This window comes from Arvicanthis niloticus, chromosome 25 (assembly GCF_011762505.2).
Source record: "Arvicanthis niloticus isolate mArvNil1 chromosome 25, mArvNil1.pat.X, whole genome shotgun sequence".
NCBI classification, from domain to species: Eukaryota; Metazoa; Chordata; class Mammalia; order Rodentia; family Muridae; genus Arvicanthis; species Arvicanthis niloticus.
Genome location: NC_133433.1, coordinates 19,786,533 through 19,807,752, shown reverse-complemented (window position 1 = coordinate 19,807,752; position 21,220 = coordinate 19,786,533). Strand labels below are relative to the sequence as shown.

General features: G+C 42.7%; 1 protein-coding gene and 1 long non-coding RNA gene across 2 annotated transcripts in view; one reads left to right on the top strand and one right to left on the bottom strand.

Moving 5' to 3' along the window:
- The first annotated feature begins 1,070 nt into the window (after positions 1–1,070).
- Cdh17 (cadherin 17) overlaps positions 1,071–21,220 on the top strand; it is a 53,273-nt gene continuing 33,123 nt past the window's right edge. Inside the window, exons 1-3 of the mRNA XM_076924171.1 lie at positions 1,071–1,225; positions 11,323–11,392; positions 14,924–15,022. Of these exons, the coding sequence (XP_076780286.1) occupies positions 11,345–11,392; positions 14,924–15,022 (147 nt within the window). The 5' untranslated portion in view covers positions 1,071–1,225; positions 11,323–11,344. The remainder of the gene's footprint in view (positions 1,226–11,322; positions 11,393–14,923; positions 15,023–21,220) is intronic.
- LOC143438534 (uncharacterized) lies at positions 10,794–21,220 on the bottom strand. The gene is made up of 3 exons (XR_013107302.1): positions 15,549–21,220; positions 12,103–12,287; positions 10,794–10,997 (listed from the first exon to the last, which is right to left on the bottom strand). It is a non-coding gene; the product is annotated as an uncharacterized LOC143438534 (long non-coding RNA).

Sequence of the window (21,220 nt, the reverse complement as noted above, 5' to 3'; positions counted from 1 at the left end):
TGAATCATCAGGTAGGCTGAAGCTATTTGATTTTGTGGCCCAAGGTCATTTTGTCTAGTTGATGGGAAAGCAGAGATGATCAAAATTTGAGAAGTTCTTGGCCTCATTAATCTTATTTGTCTAAACACAGTGAAATTAGCCGTGAAGCTGAGTAGGAAGGGCTGTTCCTGCTGCAATCAGTGTGCAATGAGGTAGTTTTGTTGTTAAACTACTCGGTATTTGGGGTCTTTCTGTTAGTGGTTTAGAGCACCCAGGAAAGCTGATCAGGAGATACTGGAGGGAGGGAGCTCCCATCAAGAATGCCCTGAACCCAGCAATGGAAACAAGGGGCAACAGCAGCTCATGAGACATCCAGACACACTTCAGAAGGTCCAGAGAAACAGGGCAAAGTTTGACCTATGTGACTTCTGCCTGGCATTGCTTCACATTTTCAAGATGGCTTCCTAGAGTTACTGAAGAGTGGGACTTAGCCATCAGTCAGAATGAAGCCTTGACTTAAGATGTCTGTGGCAGCAGCTACAAAACAAAACAAAACAAAACAAAACAAAACAAAACAAAACAAAAAGGATTTTATAGCATTTTGACTGGAACACTTGGTAGGAATGGAAAGAAAGATTATTTCCAGAACTGTGTCTTGGGTTACCTTGTCTTTCAGAAGTTGCCATCTGGGCCATCTACAACATCTCTTGCCAGTGGCTGTCAGTGGATGGCATTGTCAGCAGACTTGGTGGCTTGTAGTTTGGATTTGCATGGAACCTATACACATACTTGTCTCCTCTGCAGATATACGCTAAGTGATTGTAAAATGTTAACAACTCTCTTTAATGCTACAGAGCTCACACTCCAGAGATAGCTGGATACACACTCAACTTCCTCATTTAAACTTCTTAACTTCTAATTTGCTCATATATTTAAAACAGCACCACCACCACCACCACCACCACCACCACCACCAACAACAACAACAACTCAGCAACCAGTTTGAAAGCATGCTCGGTATGAATGGGTGTAAACTAACTTCTTTCCTGGACTGAATGTAATGATACCTTTTATGATACCCAGTGACTCTCAGATATCAATAAAAATGTTGTGGTTAATGTTTGACTGGGGTGAAGGGAGAGGCTGCAGGAGCAGAGCAGCTTGAGGAAGTGTCTCCAGCCGCAGCAAGTGTCTCCACAGCTGAATGGACAACATCAACTTTTAAGCAGCAGTTTCTTACAGAAAGGTAAGGGTGGCTTGTCCTCAGTATTCTTCTGAGGACTTGGTTTATCCTTTGGTTGAACTGAGCTTGGAGTGGAACTAAAGGAAGCATTGCGTTCTCTGAGGTGTAACTGAGCGTGAACACCCATCATTAGTGACCAGCATCTAAAACTGGTCTGAGAACAACTCCAGAACTATGTTGTAGACATTAGAGTTAGAATCTTGGTCTCATGTATTGTGGAGTCTCTCACATGTCTTTAGTGGTTGTTCAGTCTACTTTTCAGAGAAGATGAATCCAGTGTTGAATTCTTAACACTGTCTGGAACGCGGTGGGAAGGGTTGGCATAGAGGAGAAAGGAGCCTTTTAAAGAAAGCACTAGAAGAGTTAAAGGGAGAGAACCAGTCCTACCTTAGAGGTAGGAAAGGTAGGTTGCTGTGTGTGTGTGTGTGTGTGTGTGTGTGTGTGTGTTGGCTTCTGGTTCCCTTCATAGAAGATAAACTGTTTGCTAATTTTCAGGATGTCATATGCCACTTGGAATCTTTGTAGTTTTGGCCATCGCCAGTGTGTCTTGATTACAGGTGACTTTATAGAAATGAGACAGATGTTCCTGGTAGTAGGGTGTACCAAGCAAACTGCTCGGGCAATGCCTTCTCTCATACTTTTCTATAAAAATGCAAGTAGCAAGCGAGGCATTATTTAAAAGAAGAAAGTGCACATTGGGATAACAAGAAAAGCAGCCAGCATTGAGGTTTTCTAAAGAAATAAAAGGAATCCTTTTCTAGAGAGTCTACAGTAAGCTGGGGGACATACGCTTTATGAGTCTCTGGGGTTAGTCAGTTGGGTTGCGCCTGCTTCATCATTGATTGGCTATAGCACATGAGGCTGTGCACTTCAGTTCTCTGAACTTTACTCTTTTTCATTTAGATAACAGATAACCTACCCAAGTGGGTGATCATGAGGAACAGACACATAGGTAAAGTGCTTGCTGCAGTGGAAGGCACTCAGTGAAGGTTGGCTTTCTTTTCCAGGAGAAAGTCCAGATTCTGAGTCAGGTCAAATTGAGGTGTTACTGTTTGCTCTGTTAAAAAAAAAAAAAAAAAAAAAAAAAAGACAATGTAGTGCCATGGTGGGAAAAGGTGTTTTAGATGGTTACTTGCTATGCAGTACAGGCTGCCTGCCTTGTGCTTGTGACTCTCCTTCATGCTGGGATTATATGTGTGTACCATCACAGTCTTCTAGAAAGATCATCTTTATTTTGTGCATGTATACCTCTTCCCTCCCCCCCCCACACACACACTCACAACACACACGCCCTCTCCCACACAAAGCTATGCTAAGAGCATGGGATCTGACATGATAATAAGAATAATAAGATGATTAGGTACTGATGAATCATATTCAAAAGTTAAAAGTCCCTCAAACAGTTTCCATGTAAGTCTTCAGGTTTGACGATCTGAGGGAAGATCTGAGCTCTGAGGGGAGTCATTGCTCTTGAAGATGAATACTGCATTTACGGTATCTTCTTCTTACCAAGGCCAAAGTTTGTCCCGTGTCAAAGGCAGGATCCAGAAAGACAACCTGCTTCCCTTTTGTGTTGGGAGCGGCGGCTCTGGAGGTGACTCTGGAGGTGACTCTGGAGGTGGCTCTGGAGGTGACTCTGGAGGTGACTCTGGGAAGCTATGCTCAGCTTCTTTTGTTCCTTTCTCAGAAAGTCCATAAATAAATGCACATATGGGTGTGGAAATAGTTAGTCATTTGTTGTCATAAAATTGTATTCATTCAGAAATGTCTGGTGTTGAACTTAGAATGGCTCTAGCCTTTCTGTGGGACTGCTCACTGATTTCCCAAACAAGGGAAGCTATGGTACATTTTCTTACATGTCTGGCTCATCTGTCATTTCTAAGTTGTGAGAAAGAACAGGAATATTTACTTCAATTCTAGGCATGTTAACTTACTATAATAAGACAGTCACCGGCAACTCAATTATTATTGATTGTATTACAATAGATATTTTCATGTACATAATACATAACAGATCAAGCTATATTTGCTAGTTTCATAGGTGGTTAAAAAAAAAAACCTTAACTTTTCTTAAAATACTCTGTAATAATGACAATCTAAATTTTATCTAAGATATCCAGATTCAACACTTTCTTACCATAGTATCACTTCTTGGTATGACCAAACCCAGGGCCACAAGCTTGATAGGCAAGTGCGACATGCAGACCTGGAGTGAAGAGAATCTGAACTCTAGATCTGTGTTCTGGAAGATGTTTAAAGATGAACACCTGCTTCATGTGCATGCTTCCTTCTTTGATCTCTACTTCAGTCAGTAAAACCTTTTCCTGGGTTTAGTTTCCTGCCTTGCGTGGTAACGCGACCCACATCGCAGGATTGTTGTGTTTAAATGAATAGATTTTCCAAAGTCCTTAGCTTTAGCAAGTGTTTAGTAAGTGTAAGCTTTAAAAGACATTCAATTCATTACACACTGTTAAGGGATAAGGTACCCTTCATTTGGTAGAATTAAGTTAAGTTCATTTTCGATTCCTGTCCTCTGCAGAGTCATCAGTCAAGGTTTAGTTACAGGAGGTAGAATGTTAACCCCCTGTTCTTCAGCAAGATTGTGGTTTTGCCATTACAATACTTGCCTCAATTAACTAGTTAATTTTGCAAATTAACTAGTGTAATAGCACACGGTGACTTTTTTTTTTTTTTTTTTTTTTTTTTTTTTTTTTTACATTTTTTAGTGTCTCAGTCCTGTGGTATAGAATGGAATTTAGATTTATCTCCTATTGAATTTCTGAGGCTAGCAAGTGTGATCTTATTATCTCAACAATGTGCTTAACTTTACACCTGCATACACATGAAGGAATACTGCTCCATTCCTAAAGAGACTGACACAAAAATTCTAATCCATCTTTTATGAAAAATAGCAATCTCTATCTTGGTCTTCAGGTCCGAGAGGACCCTCATAGCAGTGCTAAGCTGTATTTGGAATCCTCCTGTGCCCCTCCCAGGGCACCTGGGTTGTGAGCCTGCTCATATCAGGAGGTGCAGGTCTAACTCCTGTCTCCTGGGGTAAGAAAAGCATGCTGTTATGCCCATATCAAAGCCCCCAACCCTGTGAAGACTTGGGACATTTGTCCTTTTGGGGCTAGAATATTAGATACTTTCTCATTAGTTACCTTTCTGTGATAATATGTCATGGCCAAGACAGCTTAGAAGGCAGTATTTATCTGGGTTTATGGTTTCAGAGGGAAGGTTTCCTAATGGGGGGCAGTGGGTGGGACTTGGCAACCAGCAGGAGACACGGAAGCAGGAACAAGAATCAGAAAGACCACATCTTCAACTTCAAATGTGAGCCAGAGAGTAAACTGGAAGTAGGGCAAGGCTGTGAACCCACAAAGCCCACTCTTAGTGATGCACTCCCCCCACCAAGGTTGTCTGTACCATCTCCCCAAATTGTGCACCAACGGCAGATCAAGTGTTCACATATCCAGAGCTCTGTGTTTCTTATTCAAATCACTACAGCTAGTCGTTCTGTGAGCCTCTGAGTAGGGGCCTTTCCTTCCCAGCCGACCCAGTCCTTGTCTAGTGTGTGGGAGTGCTAGGTAGAAAGAAAGCCAACCAGGAAAGAGCATGACCGTGTTTCTCAAAATATTCCCAAGAGCTCCATCTTTTTCTTTAATCAAGATAATTATGTTATTAATTCCTATTGCAATTGATTATACAAATTTAAGTAATTTTGAGTTATCCAGGGGAACTGTGTATCCCCTTGTGAATTCATGTATCCCATCATGAACCTACTAACAAAATAAAAACCTTCAATTTTGGACACATAAATCCAGATGCTTATAGGTGTGTCCACTGTACCATTTAGTGAGACCAAGAAGCTTATATTTTTGGTGGGGAGTCTGGGGTAGCTGTGTGGCTGTCTGTTCCCTTTCCTTCTTCTTCTTTTCTTTCCCTTCAGCTCTAAGAGCACCAGACTGCTTCTCACCTCGGGGGGGGGGGGGAGAGTCATCAGTCTGCAGCGTGAGGCAGCAGACCTCATTTTCTGCCTGGGTGCTTGTTTCTAGCTTATTAAGAGCTGCTTTAATTGGGTCCCTAATTTGTCAGGAGCACAAATTGGTCAGCTCCTACTTAAGCTACGTAATTGGTGACAGTAATTTGTGAGCCAGAGTAGAAAGATGGGCTTGGGTGACCTCGGCATGGCTTGGTGAACAATGGTGTGAGCCAATTTTTAATCTGATCTTTATTCATATCTGGCCTTGCCTTAGAATTTATGCTACTCTTAGCAATATACAATGCCGCTGTAAAAGAAATGACACACGGATGATGAGGCACTGCTTAGTCCTGGCGGTATTATGAATCCAGTCACATCTTTTCTTGCCCACACTACCCTGTAATAAACTAATTTTGTGTCCCTCTCCCCCACCTCTTGTGCTTTATGCACGGCTCATTCCTTGGTGTTGGATGAGTTATTTTAAAGCCCATTGGTGTCCCTCTCATCCCGCCCCCCAAAAGATAAAAAAAAAAAGAAGAGATGGCTGAACTTGTTCAAGATTTGCCTGGCACTGAGTTTTTTAACCAGGTGTGGGTGTGGACCAATGTCTGCATGCTGAGTTCTTTGGGTTTGGAAATCTGAGACCTAGAACGTCCCTGTAATTACTCAGATAAGTGCAGAAATGACAAGAGTGTCTTAAAATGGCTTGAAGCCATTTGGAGGCATTAAAGACCAGCAAGACAATTGTTCATGCTTGTGCTTCTTGTGTCTCCTTTGGGATGCCATGATACATACAATAGAGTATTAGCATAGTAAAGTCTCCCTTAAGGAAGTCCCTGTCCTGAGATGGCAGCACCTGGTTCAGTTAAAGTCAGGGATGAGAGGCTGGAACAGTTCACCGTCTCATGGTTCTGGAGTTGAAGTCGAAGATCTAGGTGTCGGCAGGGTTCCTTCTGAGGTCTGTGGAGGAAATTCTGTCCCAGGCCATTCTCTGGGTTTGTAGATGGCTGCCTTCATGTTCAAGTAGTGTTCTTTCTGTATCTATTTTTATGGGGACAGCAGCCATCTTGGATTAGGGCCCACGCTGATGGTCTCATTGAAACTTTGTTTTCTATGAAGAACCCAAAATGAGGTAGCATGAGGAAGTTGGGAGTTAGCATACTGACACATGAACTTGAGAGGAAGATGCATTATTCCTCTGATCACACTGGACTCCCTTAAAAACCAGAGACAACCAGGGTGAAGCTCAGAGGAGAAGTAAGAAAGGATAATATACAAATATATTCTATAAAGGAACAAACATCTTTCCAGCTGATACAATTTTTGTCTTGGCATGGTGGCAAGTGTGTGTTTAGGACAGGGTGATTCATGTTGGTGTAGGAAGAGGTCAAACAACCACAAAGTAAAAGCAAAATCTTTTGAAATCTGTGGGCAGATACAGTGGATGAAAGTGACGTTCTCAGGTTAGAAGACCCTGCAGTGAGAGCTCAGGCCTGGGAATGAACGTGGCAGCGTGACTTTGGCCTACTCTCTTAACTTCTCTGACTTTTGCTTTTTGATCTTTTCATCTCAGATGCATGTGGTGTCTGCTTCACAGAGTTCCTCTGAGGCAGGGGGAATCATAAGATAATTCAATGACAGGCTCATAAGTGCCCACTGACTGCCCTTGTGTTGTGATCCTGTACAGTCTGCTGGGATGCCTGTGACTTCCAGGCTATGGTAGACTGAGTGAAGACACCTCCCCAAGAGAGTTCCACATTTGAGGTCAAGGTCCTGATAAGCCACCTGCTGGGTAAGGTGACTGAGGTCTTCTTTTCAAAACTCATTAAGAGCCCAGAGCCTTTGATCTTTGTCACGACAGGAAGCTTGGCCTTTCAGATAGTCACCATAGGAACTGTCTGAATTGTTCTTTGCACCTGAGGGAGAGCCTGACAAATAGCAAAATTTCTAAGCAGGTGGTTGGGTCAACCCTTCCAGGAGAGACCATGGAGTTCTCTGAAACAGTCAATTGAGCCCTGTTCAGGTAGTGGCTCCAAGTTGTATCCAGTGGCTTTAGGCAGCTTAAGTTTAAACAGTGGTTTCCTGTCAGGGTCTTTATGACCCATGGTGAGATACTCACCTAGTGAGTCATGTTCCCATGAAGAGGAAGTGAAAGCAAGGCCCGTCTGACCCCTAGAGTTGGTGCAGTTTGCTCTAAATCAGGGCTTCACCCTGCTGTTGCATTTGTGTGTGTGGAGGCTGTGGGGGTTGTCAGAAAGTGGGCTGTGAAAGGAGACATCCAGGACAATGGTTTAAGTTCTGACAGAGAGAGACCAGATTGCAGATCGCACACGCTGTCCAATATTAACTCCTTGAATCCGGTCACTCTCAAAGATGAATACTCTCACTGCCTTGTGCTTTAAGGTGAGTGACCAAGGCCGTAAGTCAGCACAGAAGCCTGGCCCCAAACCATCAATCTCCAGGATTCATGCTTCTTACAACTCAACAAGTCATGACACTCTTTTCGAAATGTGTCAAGTGGTTATTGTTATTTCCCACAGGAAACTAGGCTGTGAGTGGAAAGACCAAAGGCATTTGACAAAGAATAGGTGACTTTTGATCATTCTCTGTTTGAATCGCTGACATAAGAGCTTTATTTTTTAATGTTGATTTTTCTGTCATTTTAATTTGTAATTCTTTGCAAGATTAAAGATCCTAAAAAAAAAAAAAAAGCGGTTCAGTGGAAGAGAATATATTTCAACTATTTCTCAATCATTTATTGAAGCAAAACTCTTACTGCATTTAACAGAGAAATAACCCCTTTCATCAATTAAAAAAAGAATTATGCTTTCAAGATTAGGCTTTAAATCTCAGATTAGTGAATAGTCATTTTAATGAGAGTAATATTTATTCTGAAAGCCTATAGATGAGAACAAATTAATAGGCTTTCCATGTTAGACAATGATGGACGCTGTAGAATTAACAAACATCTGTTGAGATTTTAATATATGAGAGCTGTGGTATGAAGCACTCTGGGAGGTTAAAAAGTAACAAGACCTCTGTTCCACAGGGTTTTATTTTATTTTTTTAGTGGAGGCAGTAACACTGATAAATAAAGGACAAGTAAATAAAATAAATAAAGGATAAATAAAGAAAAGAAAAATAATAAAAGTAAGAAGTGCAAAAGGAAGAGGCGTCTGCCTGGAGATCAAGGATGACTTCCTGCAGGAAGCAGGAAAAGGGTCTAGCTCTGCAGTGCCAGGCCTGTGCTTCTTGTTTGGGAGCTGAGTTCCTAGCATCCTGTCTGGTGCATGTAAGAAGTCTGTAAGAAAACAGGTGAGCTGGACCCTGATGGGTGAGAAGCAGAAGCAGCGTGAGAGAAGACTTCACAACCAGACTTTGTTAAGCTCCTTGTCTGTGCTCCTGGCCTGTGGCAGGTGGGGAGAGGAGCTAGTACAGGACACAGATCCAGTGATCTGGGCAAAGGGCACAGAGGCCAGGGTGTGGGGAGGGAGTGGCAGATAAGCAAACCTAAGAGAGTTGGCAGAGCTTGTGAAGACCCTGGATGCTGAGGAATTTGGGGAGTGGGACCACCAGTAGCTCAGTGCTGCTCTTTCATTTGGAGTAGGAAAGTATAGGTTGATAACTCATCAAGTGGGTCTTGCTCATCTTAACAAGGTAAGCTTTAGCACACACATTCCTCGGTGCCCATGGGAGCCCTGCAGTGTCTAGGACATCTACAGATACCTGTTGTATGCTGCTCACGGCTCCTAGGTATAAGGATGTGATGTTGCATGTAACCACCCACCTCCTCTACACTCCGAACCAGCTCTAGATTACCTAGCTGCATAATTGGTTTTAATTTCAAAGTAATTAACATGTAAGGTTAGCGACGGCCGGTTTCCTTCCCTTCCCTGTGGGTTTTCGCCCCCGCTTTCCCATTCCGTGTATTACTTTCCTCTATCGCCCACATCCCTCAAGATCTCTTCCTTCCCCCTCGTAATTGTCTTTCCAATTTCCTGACTTGCGGACACAAATATAGAAACACATACACATATATTGAATTTTGAGGCCAGGTTCAGCATGTAGAAGAAAAGCTGCAGCCTTTGTCTTCCAAGCCGACTGTACTTGGCTTTACATAATCATCTCTGGTTCTGCTGTCATGGCAATCTTACTGTTCAGTACCACACTATCCTCCCGAGCTGTCTCGCCAGCTTAAATGCCTAGTTCACCGTAAATGCCACAGGACTCATTATTGTCTTTTCTTGTTTGGGGAATGATAAGAAACAAATGTCCCATGTGTTTAGTGCTGACATATGCCTCCTGTCCCTATCCCCAATATAATTTTTATTTGTGGCTAGTTGAATCTGCAGATTAGAATTTGTGGCTACATAGGGCTGCTTGTATTTCCCCTCATAATATTCTAAAATATTGGATGGCTTGTAACTTGTTTCAATGTTTTCCCAAAGCGAATGAACAGTGTTCAATACTAAAACACATGTCTCATTTGAATTTAGTTATAATTAGTTTAATCTAAAATGATATTTTACATGTCTACCAAATCTATTCTGTTATTATAAAAACTGAATTTTAAGCAGGCAACGAATTAACGAATCTAGGGGTTTTAATTTTAGTGTTTCCCTAAACCAGCCATGGAACCCTGGAGTGAGTTGTTTAATTTAGATGTCATGCGTGTGAGAAATGTACATTGAATAAATGTCCCTACCTATGTGGCCATGTCTGCATCCTTGCTTCTGTCACATCACATAGACATAGAAGAAGGAGCTGAAAGAAGATCTGGAGTTTTGAGTCCACCTGCCTTGCCTGCCTTGTCTGACCTGCCGCCTCTCAGCCGAGGGTCTTTAGGCAATTTCCTCAACTTTGAATCTAATTTCCTTATCTGTAACACTCCAGTGACAATTCCTTATGACTCCTTATTGCATGTTTACTATTTAGTAATCACTAGACATTTTCCAAATAAGGAAACTGGGGTGCAGGGCAACGAAATTCTTCACTGGTTGAAATAGGGCTGGGCCATCTGGGCTGCCTGGCTCTGTGGCGTTGTCTACTCCGTGCCATGGAGGCATTTAAAAGGCTTTTCAACCAAGGGGTCTGAAGGTGACACATGTTGTTTTTGTCACCCAGAGCTTTTGTGAGGCTAAAATGAATATCATCACGTTCCACCTCTTAAGGACATTTAAAAGTATTATAGCAATTAAAGTTTTGGTTATTTTTCTATGCTGTTGGCATATGAATATGGATACACTTTAAACAAATGAAAGAACGGACTAAGGCAAGGCCATCCATAATCCCTAAGGATAATAATAAACGGGCTTGGAATTTTAGTAAAATGAATACATGCTTTGATTCCTTGTTTGTTCTTTTAAAATTTTATTTATTTTGACTTTGGCAGCCGCGTCACATTACAGGCCAAGTGCGAATTTTATTTACATACTAGAATCAGTTAGTCATGACACATGTCAGGAGAAAGTTAAAATTTCTGTGAAATGCAAAGCCGTAAAGAGGCAAGGGAGCTGGGAAATAGTATGAAATAGTATGAGGTTTTTTTTTTTTTTTTTTTTTTTTTTTTTTTTTTTTTTTTTTTTTTTTTTTTTTTTTTTTAGCACTCAAAAGCACAGGCTGTATTAATATTCAGAAGACCAAGGAGGCAGTAGGCAAGGTCTGGGAAGGCTGTGGAAATTCTTGGCTTTCCTGCACTTATGGAATCTCATCTATTTGCAGCTTTGACTCAGAACCACAAAAATGATCTGACCTAGCTTTGCTGGCATCCATCACAGTGCATCTCCTCACCTATGAGAACAAATAAAAATTATAAAACAAAACGCAGAGCAAAAGTGAGTGAATGAGATCTGGTCTTCCTATAATCTAAGGCTCTGAAACAAAATAATCACAAAGATTACAGTGCTTGTTTGGAGATGCTGACTGGTGAATTGCTTGCTATAGATGGGGAGCGAGAAGCTTCCGGAAGCTCGGCCATTCCACACAGGCTAGAGTTGGCCTCTAAGGACCCTACTTAGTTAGGTTTGTGACTGGAGATTCCAAGGATTCTGACTGTTGGAAAGATGTGACTTAGCAGGCTGGTAACTAACAGGATTTACCTCTGGTTCGCTCACAGGAGTCCAAGTGAAGAGAGCAAGATGGTCTCTGCCCAGCTTCCCTTCCTGTGTCTTCTCACGCTTTATCTGGTAAGCACAGAGGGTGTTTGCAGGATATTTCCCGACATCCTTCTACTCCATACCATGAAAAAACAGTCACCACCACTTTTTTTTTTTTTTAACAGTGGCTTATCAAAGCTGTACAGAAAGATGTGCTGTGTTCTTGTGTGATGTGTCCAGTGCAGTGACCACAAGCCCCATGGTTGCCCTTCAGCTGAAGGGTGCACTTTATCCTCAGCCCTTAGAAGCTAATAAGCCATGGAACGGCAAGGCTTAGCTCTATAAGCCATGGAACGGCAAGGCTTAGCTCTATGGTTATAGACTCATTTGTTTCTGTTTCTGCTGCTGATGCCTAAACCCAGGACCTTGTACGTAGAAAAGCATTCTACCACCGACCTACCGCCAGAAGTCTAGACTAAACAAACCCACCCTTCACCTGTAGCTTATGACGATAGAAAGGACTTACAGTGATTCATCTGTAAGTCTCTATAACCCAACTTTAAAAAAAAAATTACAAAAACCTCCCACAAAAGCACATCAAGACACTATTTTTTTCCTGTTTTCACTTTCTATGAAAGGTACTTTTATTTTCATAAATGGCTTGGAGGTTCCTGGTTACATTTGTCTTTAACCACATCTTCCGTTGTGGCTATCGTCTGACAGGCTGTCAGCACGGAACAGAATGGAAACTGGCTGCAGCTATTGGGTAGACAGTGGGGTACCATCTCTGTTTTACTCACAAGGTTCTTGTGGTGCAGACAGACGTCCAAAGTGTCACTGTCTTATGAGCCAGGGTCTCGGGTGTGGTTTTGCTTTTTTCCATAAAAGGGAGTTTTTAGGTTGCTGCACCTAAAAAATCTTTCTTCCTTTTTTCTTGTACCCCAAACATCACACCCCATTTTAAGTCCTCGAAGCTTCCCAGGGCCTGTACAGTTTAAAATTTTTAATGTTTTGATTAACATACATTATACATAATACATGTATACATTTTAACATATTACATAATCTTTATAATCGTATCTTTATCATCCCACCCTTCATATCTTAGAACTGAACCGAGCTTTCTAGAGCCTCCTTCAAGGATAGGGAGGAGACTGCTATTTGGTTCCTAGGAGAATTCTCACAGCCCAGGTCTAAATGAGAACCATTGTTCTTCCTATCTTTTGGGCTTATGTTATCGTAGGAGGACAGTAAAGTCAGAGCCAGCTTCTAATTTGTGGCTACCACTTGCCCATGATAGGAAATGGACTGAATAGCTTTAAGCTTTAAACCTCAGTTTTCTGTCCTTTGGGCTGGGTCTAATCTTAGCATTTGACACAGAGGAGCTTTTGAATGAAGGAGTAGCACAGCCTAAGGTCTGAATACGTAAGAGCCATTAGTACCATGTATTTCAAACGCCCAGCACCTATATCCATATAGACCTGCCCTCCATAACGAATGAGGTCATCTTAGGCTTTTTTTTCCAGCACTGAGCACAGAGATAGGAGGTGATTACATGATTGTGAATCAGGAGATAGCATTGCGATAGAGAGAATGAACATTCAGCTGTAGTGCTTTGCTGGTGGTGGGCTCATTTCCTTCTTGTCTGAGGTGACTTGCCTTCCTCTCTCTAGAGGAAGGCTGTCTTTTTGTCATTTCCATTCTGCCATCCTCATCAGCTCTGGCCGGTGTGGTTCGGTGACTCATACTGTACACATTCGTTTTGAAATCTTTATAGCCCCAATAGTCGTGTTAAAGGGAGGGAAGGAAGATTTGTTGCCCCGATACAAAGATGCAACTTTGAACCCTGGAACTGACGCTCCCTCCCTGCAGTGTGCTAGCTCGGCTGTACATGTAAAATGTAGCCTTGCTTGTGAGGTCTGTGGGCTAAGGCAGTTTCCATTGGCGTGTGTAATTGCAAGACTGATTGCTCACTGGGTGGTCTCGGAGTCAAGCCTCGGAGGAGCTCGCGGGTAACACTGCAGAAAACACTGCCCTTGTCTTAGATCTATCACAGTGACACTGGAGGCCTGTGCCCAGTTCTCCTGCTTCACCTTCTGGAAGTAATGGAGCTGGAGAAGACCTGAGAAGGAGGAATAAAAGGCTCCCGAAGGAAGGCAAGCTCAGAGAGGCGGTGGCTAGAAGTCTGGAAAATTACTGTGGAAGTTAAAAATGCTTTTAGCAGCAAGTAACAGGAAACTGTGATTTGGAGCAACTTAAATAAATTTCTCAGAGATAACAACAGGAAGCGCAAATGATAAACTCCGGACATGGTTAGGCATTCTGTGATACACAGAGGCTTTTCTCTTTGGACCACTGTCTCCTCACAGCTCTGGGTGACTGCTTCAGTTGCACATACAAAGCCAATGGCCTCTCTGAGAACAACAGGCAGGGGTAAAAATGCCAGCCATAGCTGTCCTTTCCCGTTGGGAAGGAGAGGCCCACATTCAGATTATGACACTGACTTATGGTCCTGGGTTTTGATGCCTGTCCACCTGCTCTACTCCGTCCCCCATCTCCCTTCCGGAGTGGTAGCAAGAGTCAGTGGGCATGGCTGTCATTGGCAGGGGGTAGAATGGTGGGAGCCACACCTTCCGGCACCTCCCTATTTCAGCCAACTTTCCTTCATCAGTTTTGCATCTCCTGGTGGACAATAATGCCTATGGGTTAAAGGCTGGTTCCAGAGTTGCAGGTTCAAATTCTGCTTCTAGTTACTCTGAGGGGAAATAGCATTTCTACGCCTTAGTCTCAACAGAGCTAATTGTATTATACTTTCCACAGTACGCAAGGTTACTGCCAGGATTCATTATGCGTAGGACAGGCTCCCATGAATACCAGCTTAGCAATTACAAACTTTCCTTACCGTCATGGTCTGGATTTTAATGACTGTAGAGCTGCTTAGATTTCTAAGGTCTTTAGACTTTAGAACCATGTGAGACCACTGCTTGAAGTAAACACTTTATGATTTTAATATTTGCAAATGAATATAAAGTGTTGGTTAGTTGTGAGGTGTGCTGAAGTTCCAGTTTGACCAGAATTTACCACGTGATTGTGTGCCAAGTAGGCATTGTGCTAAACTATCTACACATTCTTTCCCCTTCCGTTAAATTCAACTGCCTTTGAGGTGACTATAGACTCCAGGAAGCTGGGGACACGTCACATATGTCATAGAACATTTTAAGTGATGGGAGGTATTTCAAAAAGCTGACGTAACCACGTATAATTTAGAAGGCGGGAGGCTGCAGACTTGTTTATGTAAGACAGAGCGTCTGCTCTGCCTGCCCGTCACATCCATGTTTTTTACTCTGGGCTTCGCCCTTAGAAGTCTCCTTTGTAACATGGGAATTAAGTGTCTTCCCATGGGGTGGTAGCTCTCATGGCTAAATGAGAAAAGGTAAGCTGAAACTCATGGCAGACTACTCTGGTAGGGTAGGAGAGTCCCTCAGTAAACACTAGGTCAGTTTGTACCCTGACCGGGTCTACACTATTTTCGGCCATTTTGGAACCCTCGGCTCCATTCATTGTTCCAGCAAGTGACAGGTACATTCATACTCAGCTCGAATTCTCTCTCTTTATTAACAGGCAAGTGGATATGGCCAAGAAGGGAAGTTCAGCGGTCCCCTGAAACCCATGACATTCTCTATTTTTGAAGGTCAAGAACCAAGTCAAATCATATTCCAGGTAAAGGCTGGTCTTTGTTATCTTGAGTTCTCCTGTTCACAGTGGACCTTTGATCTCATCTCTGCTGAACAGCAGGGAGTAACACGGAGGCAGGCAGTTTTTATCATCTGTGACTTTGATGAAGCTGAGTTGCAGAGCCGGGTGGGTGTAGCATATGACTGGGGCTGGCATCCTCACACGGGCTCCCTTAATTACGCCTGTGGCCAGTGCTTCCGTTCCTCTCAGAGGAGGTCAGCATTATTGACTCCACGTCTACCTTTAGTGGAAAAGTTACTGATTTCAGGAGGTGTCGACTTTCTGATCATTAGGACATCTGTTCACTGAGCTTGGCCTGTGAGATGTTTGGAGGGGGTGGGGGGCTTCTCTGTGTGGCCACAGCATCACTTCCGCTCTGCCTCTTCTGAACCCAGGTTGATGCTCTCGCCTAAGGCATGCTGGACTTGTTAATCACCCTTTCCATTACTGTGATGATTTTTAGTCTTATCTTTGGTTGTTGTGATAAATACCCTGACAAAAATCAACTTACCGGAGGAAGGGTTTCCTTTGGCTCGCAGTGCTGGGGAGGATACAGTCCGTCATGGTAGGCAGGGCAGGAGGAGCGAGACCAGCTGCTCAAATTTCATACACGCTATGTAAGCAGAGAGAAAACAGGAAAGTGAGGGTCAGGCTATAAAACCTCAAAGCCTCTTTCAAGTGACCCTGTGATGTATTTCCTCCAATGAGCTCCACCTCCAAAAAAATTCCAAAACAGGGCCAGCAGCTGGGGCCCAAACATGTGGGTGGCACTTCATTTTCAAACAACGATAATGGCAAACTACGGGGTGGAAGGAGAACGACTTAGCGGAGAAATGATTCTCACTCATGGCTTCCACCCTCGGGAACTTGGCTCCGTTTTCTGGACCTGTGGCAAGGCAGGCCATGGTGGAGGAAAGCTGCTTGGCCCGTGGTAGCCGGAAGCAAGGAGAGCAGAAAGGGTCTAGAGATAAGCTGTGTATTCTGTGTACTCTCCTCTAGAATACTATTCCGAAGAATAGTGACCCATTCTTCAGAAGTTAGCAGTTCTCAACCTGTGGGTTGCGACCCCTTTGCGGGGGTCGAACGAGCCTTTCATAAGGGTCACCTAAGACACCGGGCACTGGTGGCACACGCCTTTAATCCCAGCATTTGGGAGGCAGAGGCAGGCAGATTTCTGAGTTCGAGGCCAGCCTGGTCTACAGAGTGAGTTCCAGGACAGCCAGGGCTACACAGAGAAACCCTGTCTCAAAACAAAACAAAAAACAAACAAACAAACAAAGGGTCACCTAAGACTATGGGAAAATACAGATATTTACATTATGATTCATAACCGCAGCAAAATTGCATTTATGAGACAGCAACAAAAATAACTTTATGGTTGTGGGTCACCACAATTTGAGAAACTATCTTAAAGGGTCCCAGCGTTAGGAAGGTTGAGAAGCACTGCTCTAAGTAGCCCCCACTTCCTCAGAGCCCACTCAGCAAATGAAGTCATTAATGCATTTGTCTCCTGGTCATGTTCACACTCTTTCAATCCAATTCCCTCAATGGCATCACCAGATGGAGGCTGGGCCTCCGACACGTGAGCCTTACTGGGGGCAGGCAGTTCATATCTGAGCAATAATCCTGTCAGGTAGTTAGGTACCCATGAAAAGCAGTAAGAGGCTGGGAGATGGCTCGGTTGATAAAGTGCTTGCCACACCAAGCATGAGGACCTGAGTTTGGATCCTCGGCACCCACATATATGAAACACTAGCTAAAGTGGCTCGTACCTATAATGCCATCACTGGAGAGACTGAGCAGGAAGATCCCAGGGGCTTGCTAGCCCAGCTCTTCTTGCCCAGTCAGTGAACTCTAGGTTCAGTGAGAGACTCTGCCTTCTAAAACAGAATAGAGAGGGCCTAGGAAGATAGCTCAGTGGGTAAGGGCACAAAGACCTGAGTACCCACATAAAAGTTGGGTATGGGTGCTCGTAACCTTATCACTGGAGGAAGAGGTAGTCAGATCCTGAGATTGCACTGGCTGGCCAGCCTACCCCAAATAGCATCAATGAGAGACTCTGTCCCACAGCAAATAGGCAGAGAGTAATGGGCAAAGACGGCCAGTGCTCTATTCTGGCTTCCTCATGTGTGTGCAGGGAAATGCAAACTGTATACTCACACATTCACGTACCACATACAACATACATCACATGAAATAATGAAATAATGTGGAGAATAAGAGACCGGATGTTGAACTCGTACCACATATGTGGGTGTCTGCCTTCTCTTCCTGCCGCAGGCATTTTCATAACATGGGACAAACAGCAGTGACCTTGGATGGGAATAGTTTGTCTCTTAGCATTCTCAAGGACACAGTGTGTTTTCTCCTGTGCTGCTTTGCCCCCCTTCCACCTCTTTGTTACAGAGTCGTGGAGAGGTCAGCTCATTTTCCAACAATTCTTAGAGGACACTTGAAATATCCAAGCTGGTATCTGGGACGGGACCTCGCCTTGCTCCCAGAGCCCATGTCTGACAAGCTTAAACGGCACAGGACAGTTGACCAGTATGTTGTACAGTACAAATGGCCTTAAGTTTCTGGTCAGAAAGATCTGCCTTTTGACTGAAAGCTGGACAGGGCCAGGGAGAATGCAGGGGTCTTTCTCATTTTCTGCCCTGCAATGGAGCTCATGTCAGAGAGTCTCCCTGACATTTTTTTTAATCCATTTCCTTAGTGTGTTATACTTTACAATCTGATACGAAGTTTACACACTAGGCATCACATTTATTTATTTATTTATTTATTTATTTTATTAAGTTTAATCAGAATGTCTACTGTGAGGTTCAACCAATTTAAGCTTATACTCGACCAGCTTACAAATAAGTGAGACTCAGACCATGGTTATTTTATTTGGCTTTGACAATTACTGGGAGGTAACCCCTAATCTACTTTTCTAACTGCTGGTCTGGCTACCTCCCCAGTGGTAGGCATTTTTGTAACATGTACAAACCCGAGATACTTGCTGTTTCTCCTGGCCATGTGCTCATGGTCCATTTCCCCTCATGGCAACTTCCTCTCTCCTCTTCTTCCTCCTTCTCCCCTGGTCTCTCCACCAACCAGGTCAGAGGTACCCCACAAGTATCTCTAATTCCTCCAGTAACTGGCTGTAGCCAATTTTGTTTAACCAATAGTTTTAAATCAAGAAACAAGGTTTGTACAACAAAAGCTTGTAATCATGAGAAGTCACTCATAGGCCTAGACTGTCTGGTGTAGAGATTAGATTACAATACATAGCAATAGACAAAACCTCAACACTATTGTATACAAAGCACCATTCTCAATGGTGGGGGCATAAAAGATCTGCCCTGGTGAGTTTCCTTGCTGGAAGAAGAACTGAGAAGCAAATCCATGCATGGAAGAGTCTTGTGAGAGTAGTCCTAGGTCAGCAGAAGAAAGAGTGACACATTTTATTTAGTTTTGAAATTGACAAACACTTTCATATATTTGTCATGTATATGTTTATACATGCATACACATTGAATTGATTGCTGTGTGTATCTGCTCAAATATCTTTTTTTTTGTGACTAAAAACTGTAAAAGAATTGATTTTCAAGGAAGATGGTAGTGGGTGAACAGACAGGTTCCAGCCTCTGGATGAGGCAGTATGTGTGGAACAGTCACTGGATCAGCAACAGGCAGAGGGTGGATGTGCTTGTTTAGCAAGAAGGTAATAGATGGTCCAGAGTTGAGAATGGGAGCTGGTGAACAGTAAAAGTCTGCATGCAGCTCAGACTAGAGCAGATCACCGTCCATCCTGTGCTCACCAGGAGGTCCACTGACTTTCAGTGAGACGTGAATTCCCTTCCCCCCCATCCTCATCTATGCCATTTCTATTCTCTCATTAGAAAATGAACAGGTTTCTAAGGAATAATAATATAATAAAATAAGATAAAACAAAAACTAACACATCAGAATTGGACAGAATAAACATATGGAAAAGAGCCCAGGAGAGACAGTGGAAAGAGCCACTCGTGCACACACTTGGGAATCCCATGCAAACACTACACTGGAAGCCAGCATATATGTACAAAGGACCTGTGGGAAAAAGAAGAAAAATATAAAAATACAATAAAAATAAAATAGCAAGATACAATTTAAAAAGAATCAGGAACAGTCTTGATATGATATTGTCAGACCTGGAGCCTCCAAAGATGTCACTGAGTTGGTTTTCTGCTGGCCATCTATTGATCATGCAGCCTGCATGATTGTCATTTTAACTTTTTGTTCATCTATAAAATCTTCTCAGGCAAGTGAGTAATTTTACATTTCTGTTAGCTTTGTGTGTTTGCATCTGCTGCATTGCTGTTTTCTCTCTCTCTCTCTCTCTCTCTCTCTCTCTCTCTCTCTCTCTCTCTCTCAGCTTTTCAAGTATTTGTGATGATTATCATGTTTGTGATATCTTTGTAGTTAAAGTTTACTTTCCCCACTGTTCTGGCTGGGGTTTGTTTGTTTGTTTTCTTTTGTTTATGTCAATTTGACACAAGCTAGGGTCATCTGGGAAGGAAAAAAATCTTAAAAGAGAAAACATTTCCATAGCTTGGCCTGTAGCTAGTGTGTGTGGGCTGCCTGTACTATACTTTCACAGAACCTAGGGTTGTTACCAGGATTCAATATGCTTAGGACAGGCTCCCATGAATACCAGTTTAGCAATTATAAACTTCTTTCCATAGTTAAATAAAGTTTATTCTAATGTAAAAAGAGGATCTATAGAGTCCATAGCACATATCACTTATCTTCACTTTAAAGTTCAGTTTGATAGCCCCCCCCCCCCATATTATTCTTGTGTAACCAGCAGGTTAGGTAATGATGGTTCCCCGACAGTGGCTTTGGGAGTTCCTATCTTCTCTGCCCAATGACACACTGTGCTGGTGAGGCTGTCCTGTCGCTTCTACCCTCTTTCACACTGAGCTGGAAGGTCAACGGGATGAGGCAAATTAACAACACACAGCACAGGTTGGTGCTTATTGACATCCAGGAGGCTTTTGGTCAGTTCTGATGCTCTAACAAAGTTGACGAATTGGTGTTCGCCACTATACCAACAGTTTCATTCTTTGATGGAGGAGCAGCAGGGTCTCACTCCTCTCCCATTGATATCAGACTTGTCTTAAGACACCAACAGTGGCACTGATTATTAATAACTGTGTAATATCGACAAGTAAATTTGTAAAGCTCTGTTTGTCCATGCCGTCTCACCTCGTTTGTACACATTGCTGACATGTACACTTCTGCTTCTGAGGCAACCACAGCCTGGCTTTACTTTTGGGTACCTTTGTTACTTTACACAGTATTGTGTCCTTTATAACGAAGCTTAAAGGATCAGTATAGCTCGTGCTGTATGCCTTAAGAATTCACGAGTTCATAGATATCTGAGTTTTCAACTTTGCTAGTATAATAAACATTTCCTCTTGCACTCTAAGAATGTAATTCATGTTTAAAAATTCCAAGACAAATTTTGTATATTACTGTTTACTATCAAAGACTATACTTTATACCTCAAGTCATTTCCAGATAGGTCATATAAATTACACCCCACCAACAATATATCTATTTCTTTGCATCCTAATACCCATGAGATATACTTAAAATTATTAATGAAGTTGAACAAATTTTATATATTCTTAGTTTCATGTAGAATTCTTATTTTTTTTTGCTGTTGTCTTAAAAGGAGCTGCAACTATCTCATGAAGAGTTACTGATTAGTCACCATGAAGATTATCATTCAGGAATCTGTGACGTTGAAGACATCTGTAGACTGTTTTCCTTAACATTAACTTGCGTCTTCATCTTTGTCACAAGTTTGGAAGCATTGAGTGACATCTTTTGGTTCTGGCAATAAAGCTAGAATTCTTAATGTTTCTTAGATTCTAGTAACACCATGGCTCTCGGACACTCAGTGAAAACTATCTTTTAGCCTTAGCTACAGTTTAAAGCATCACAGTCTTTCCTTAGCTTATCGGATAGTATGATACTTTGTTTATAGAGAGAAATGTGTTCTGAATGCTACATAAGGGATGCATGGACAAGATTTTAGCATTCGCCACTATAAAGGGCTCAGGGTTTCTTATTCGGCATGTGTACAAATGAAAAATGGACATTGGCGTCTTTCTACAGATTCTACAGCAGTGTGCTTTCCTCAGAACCTGA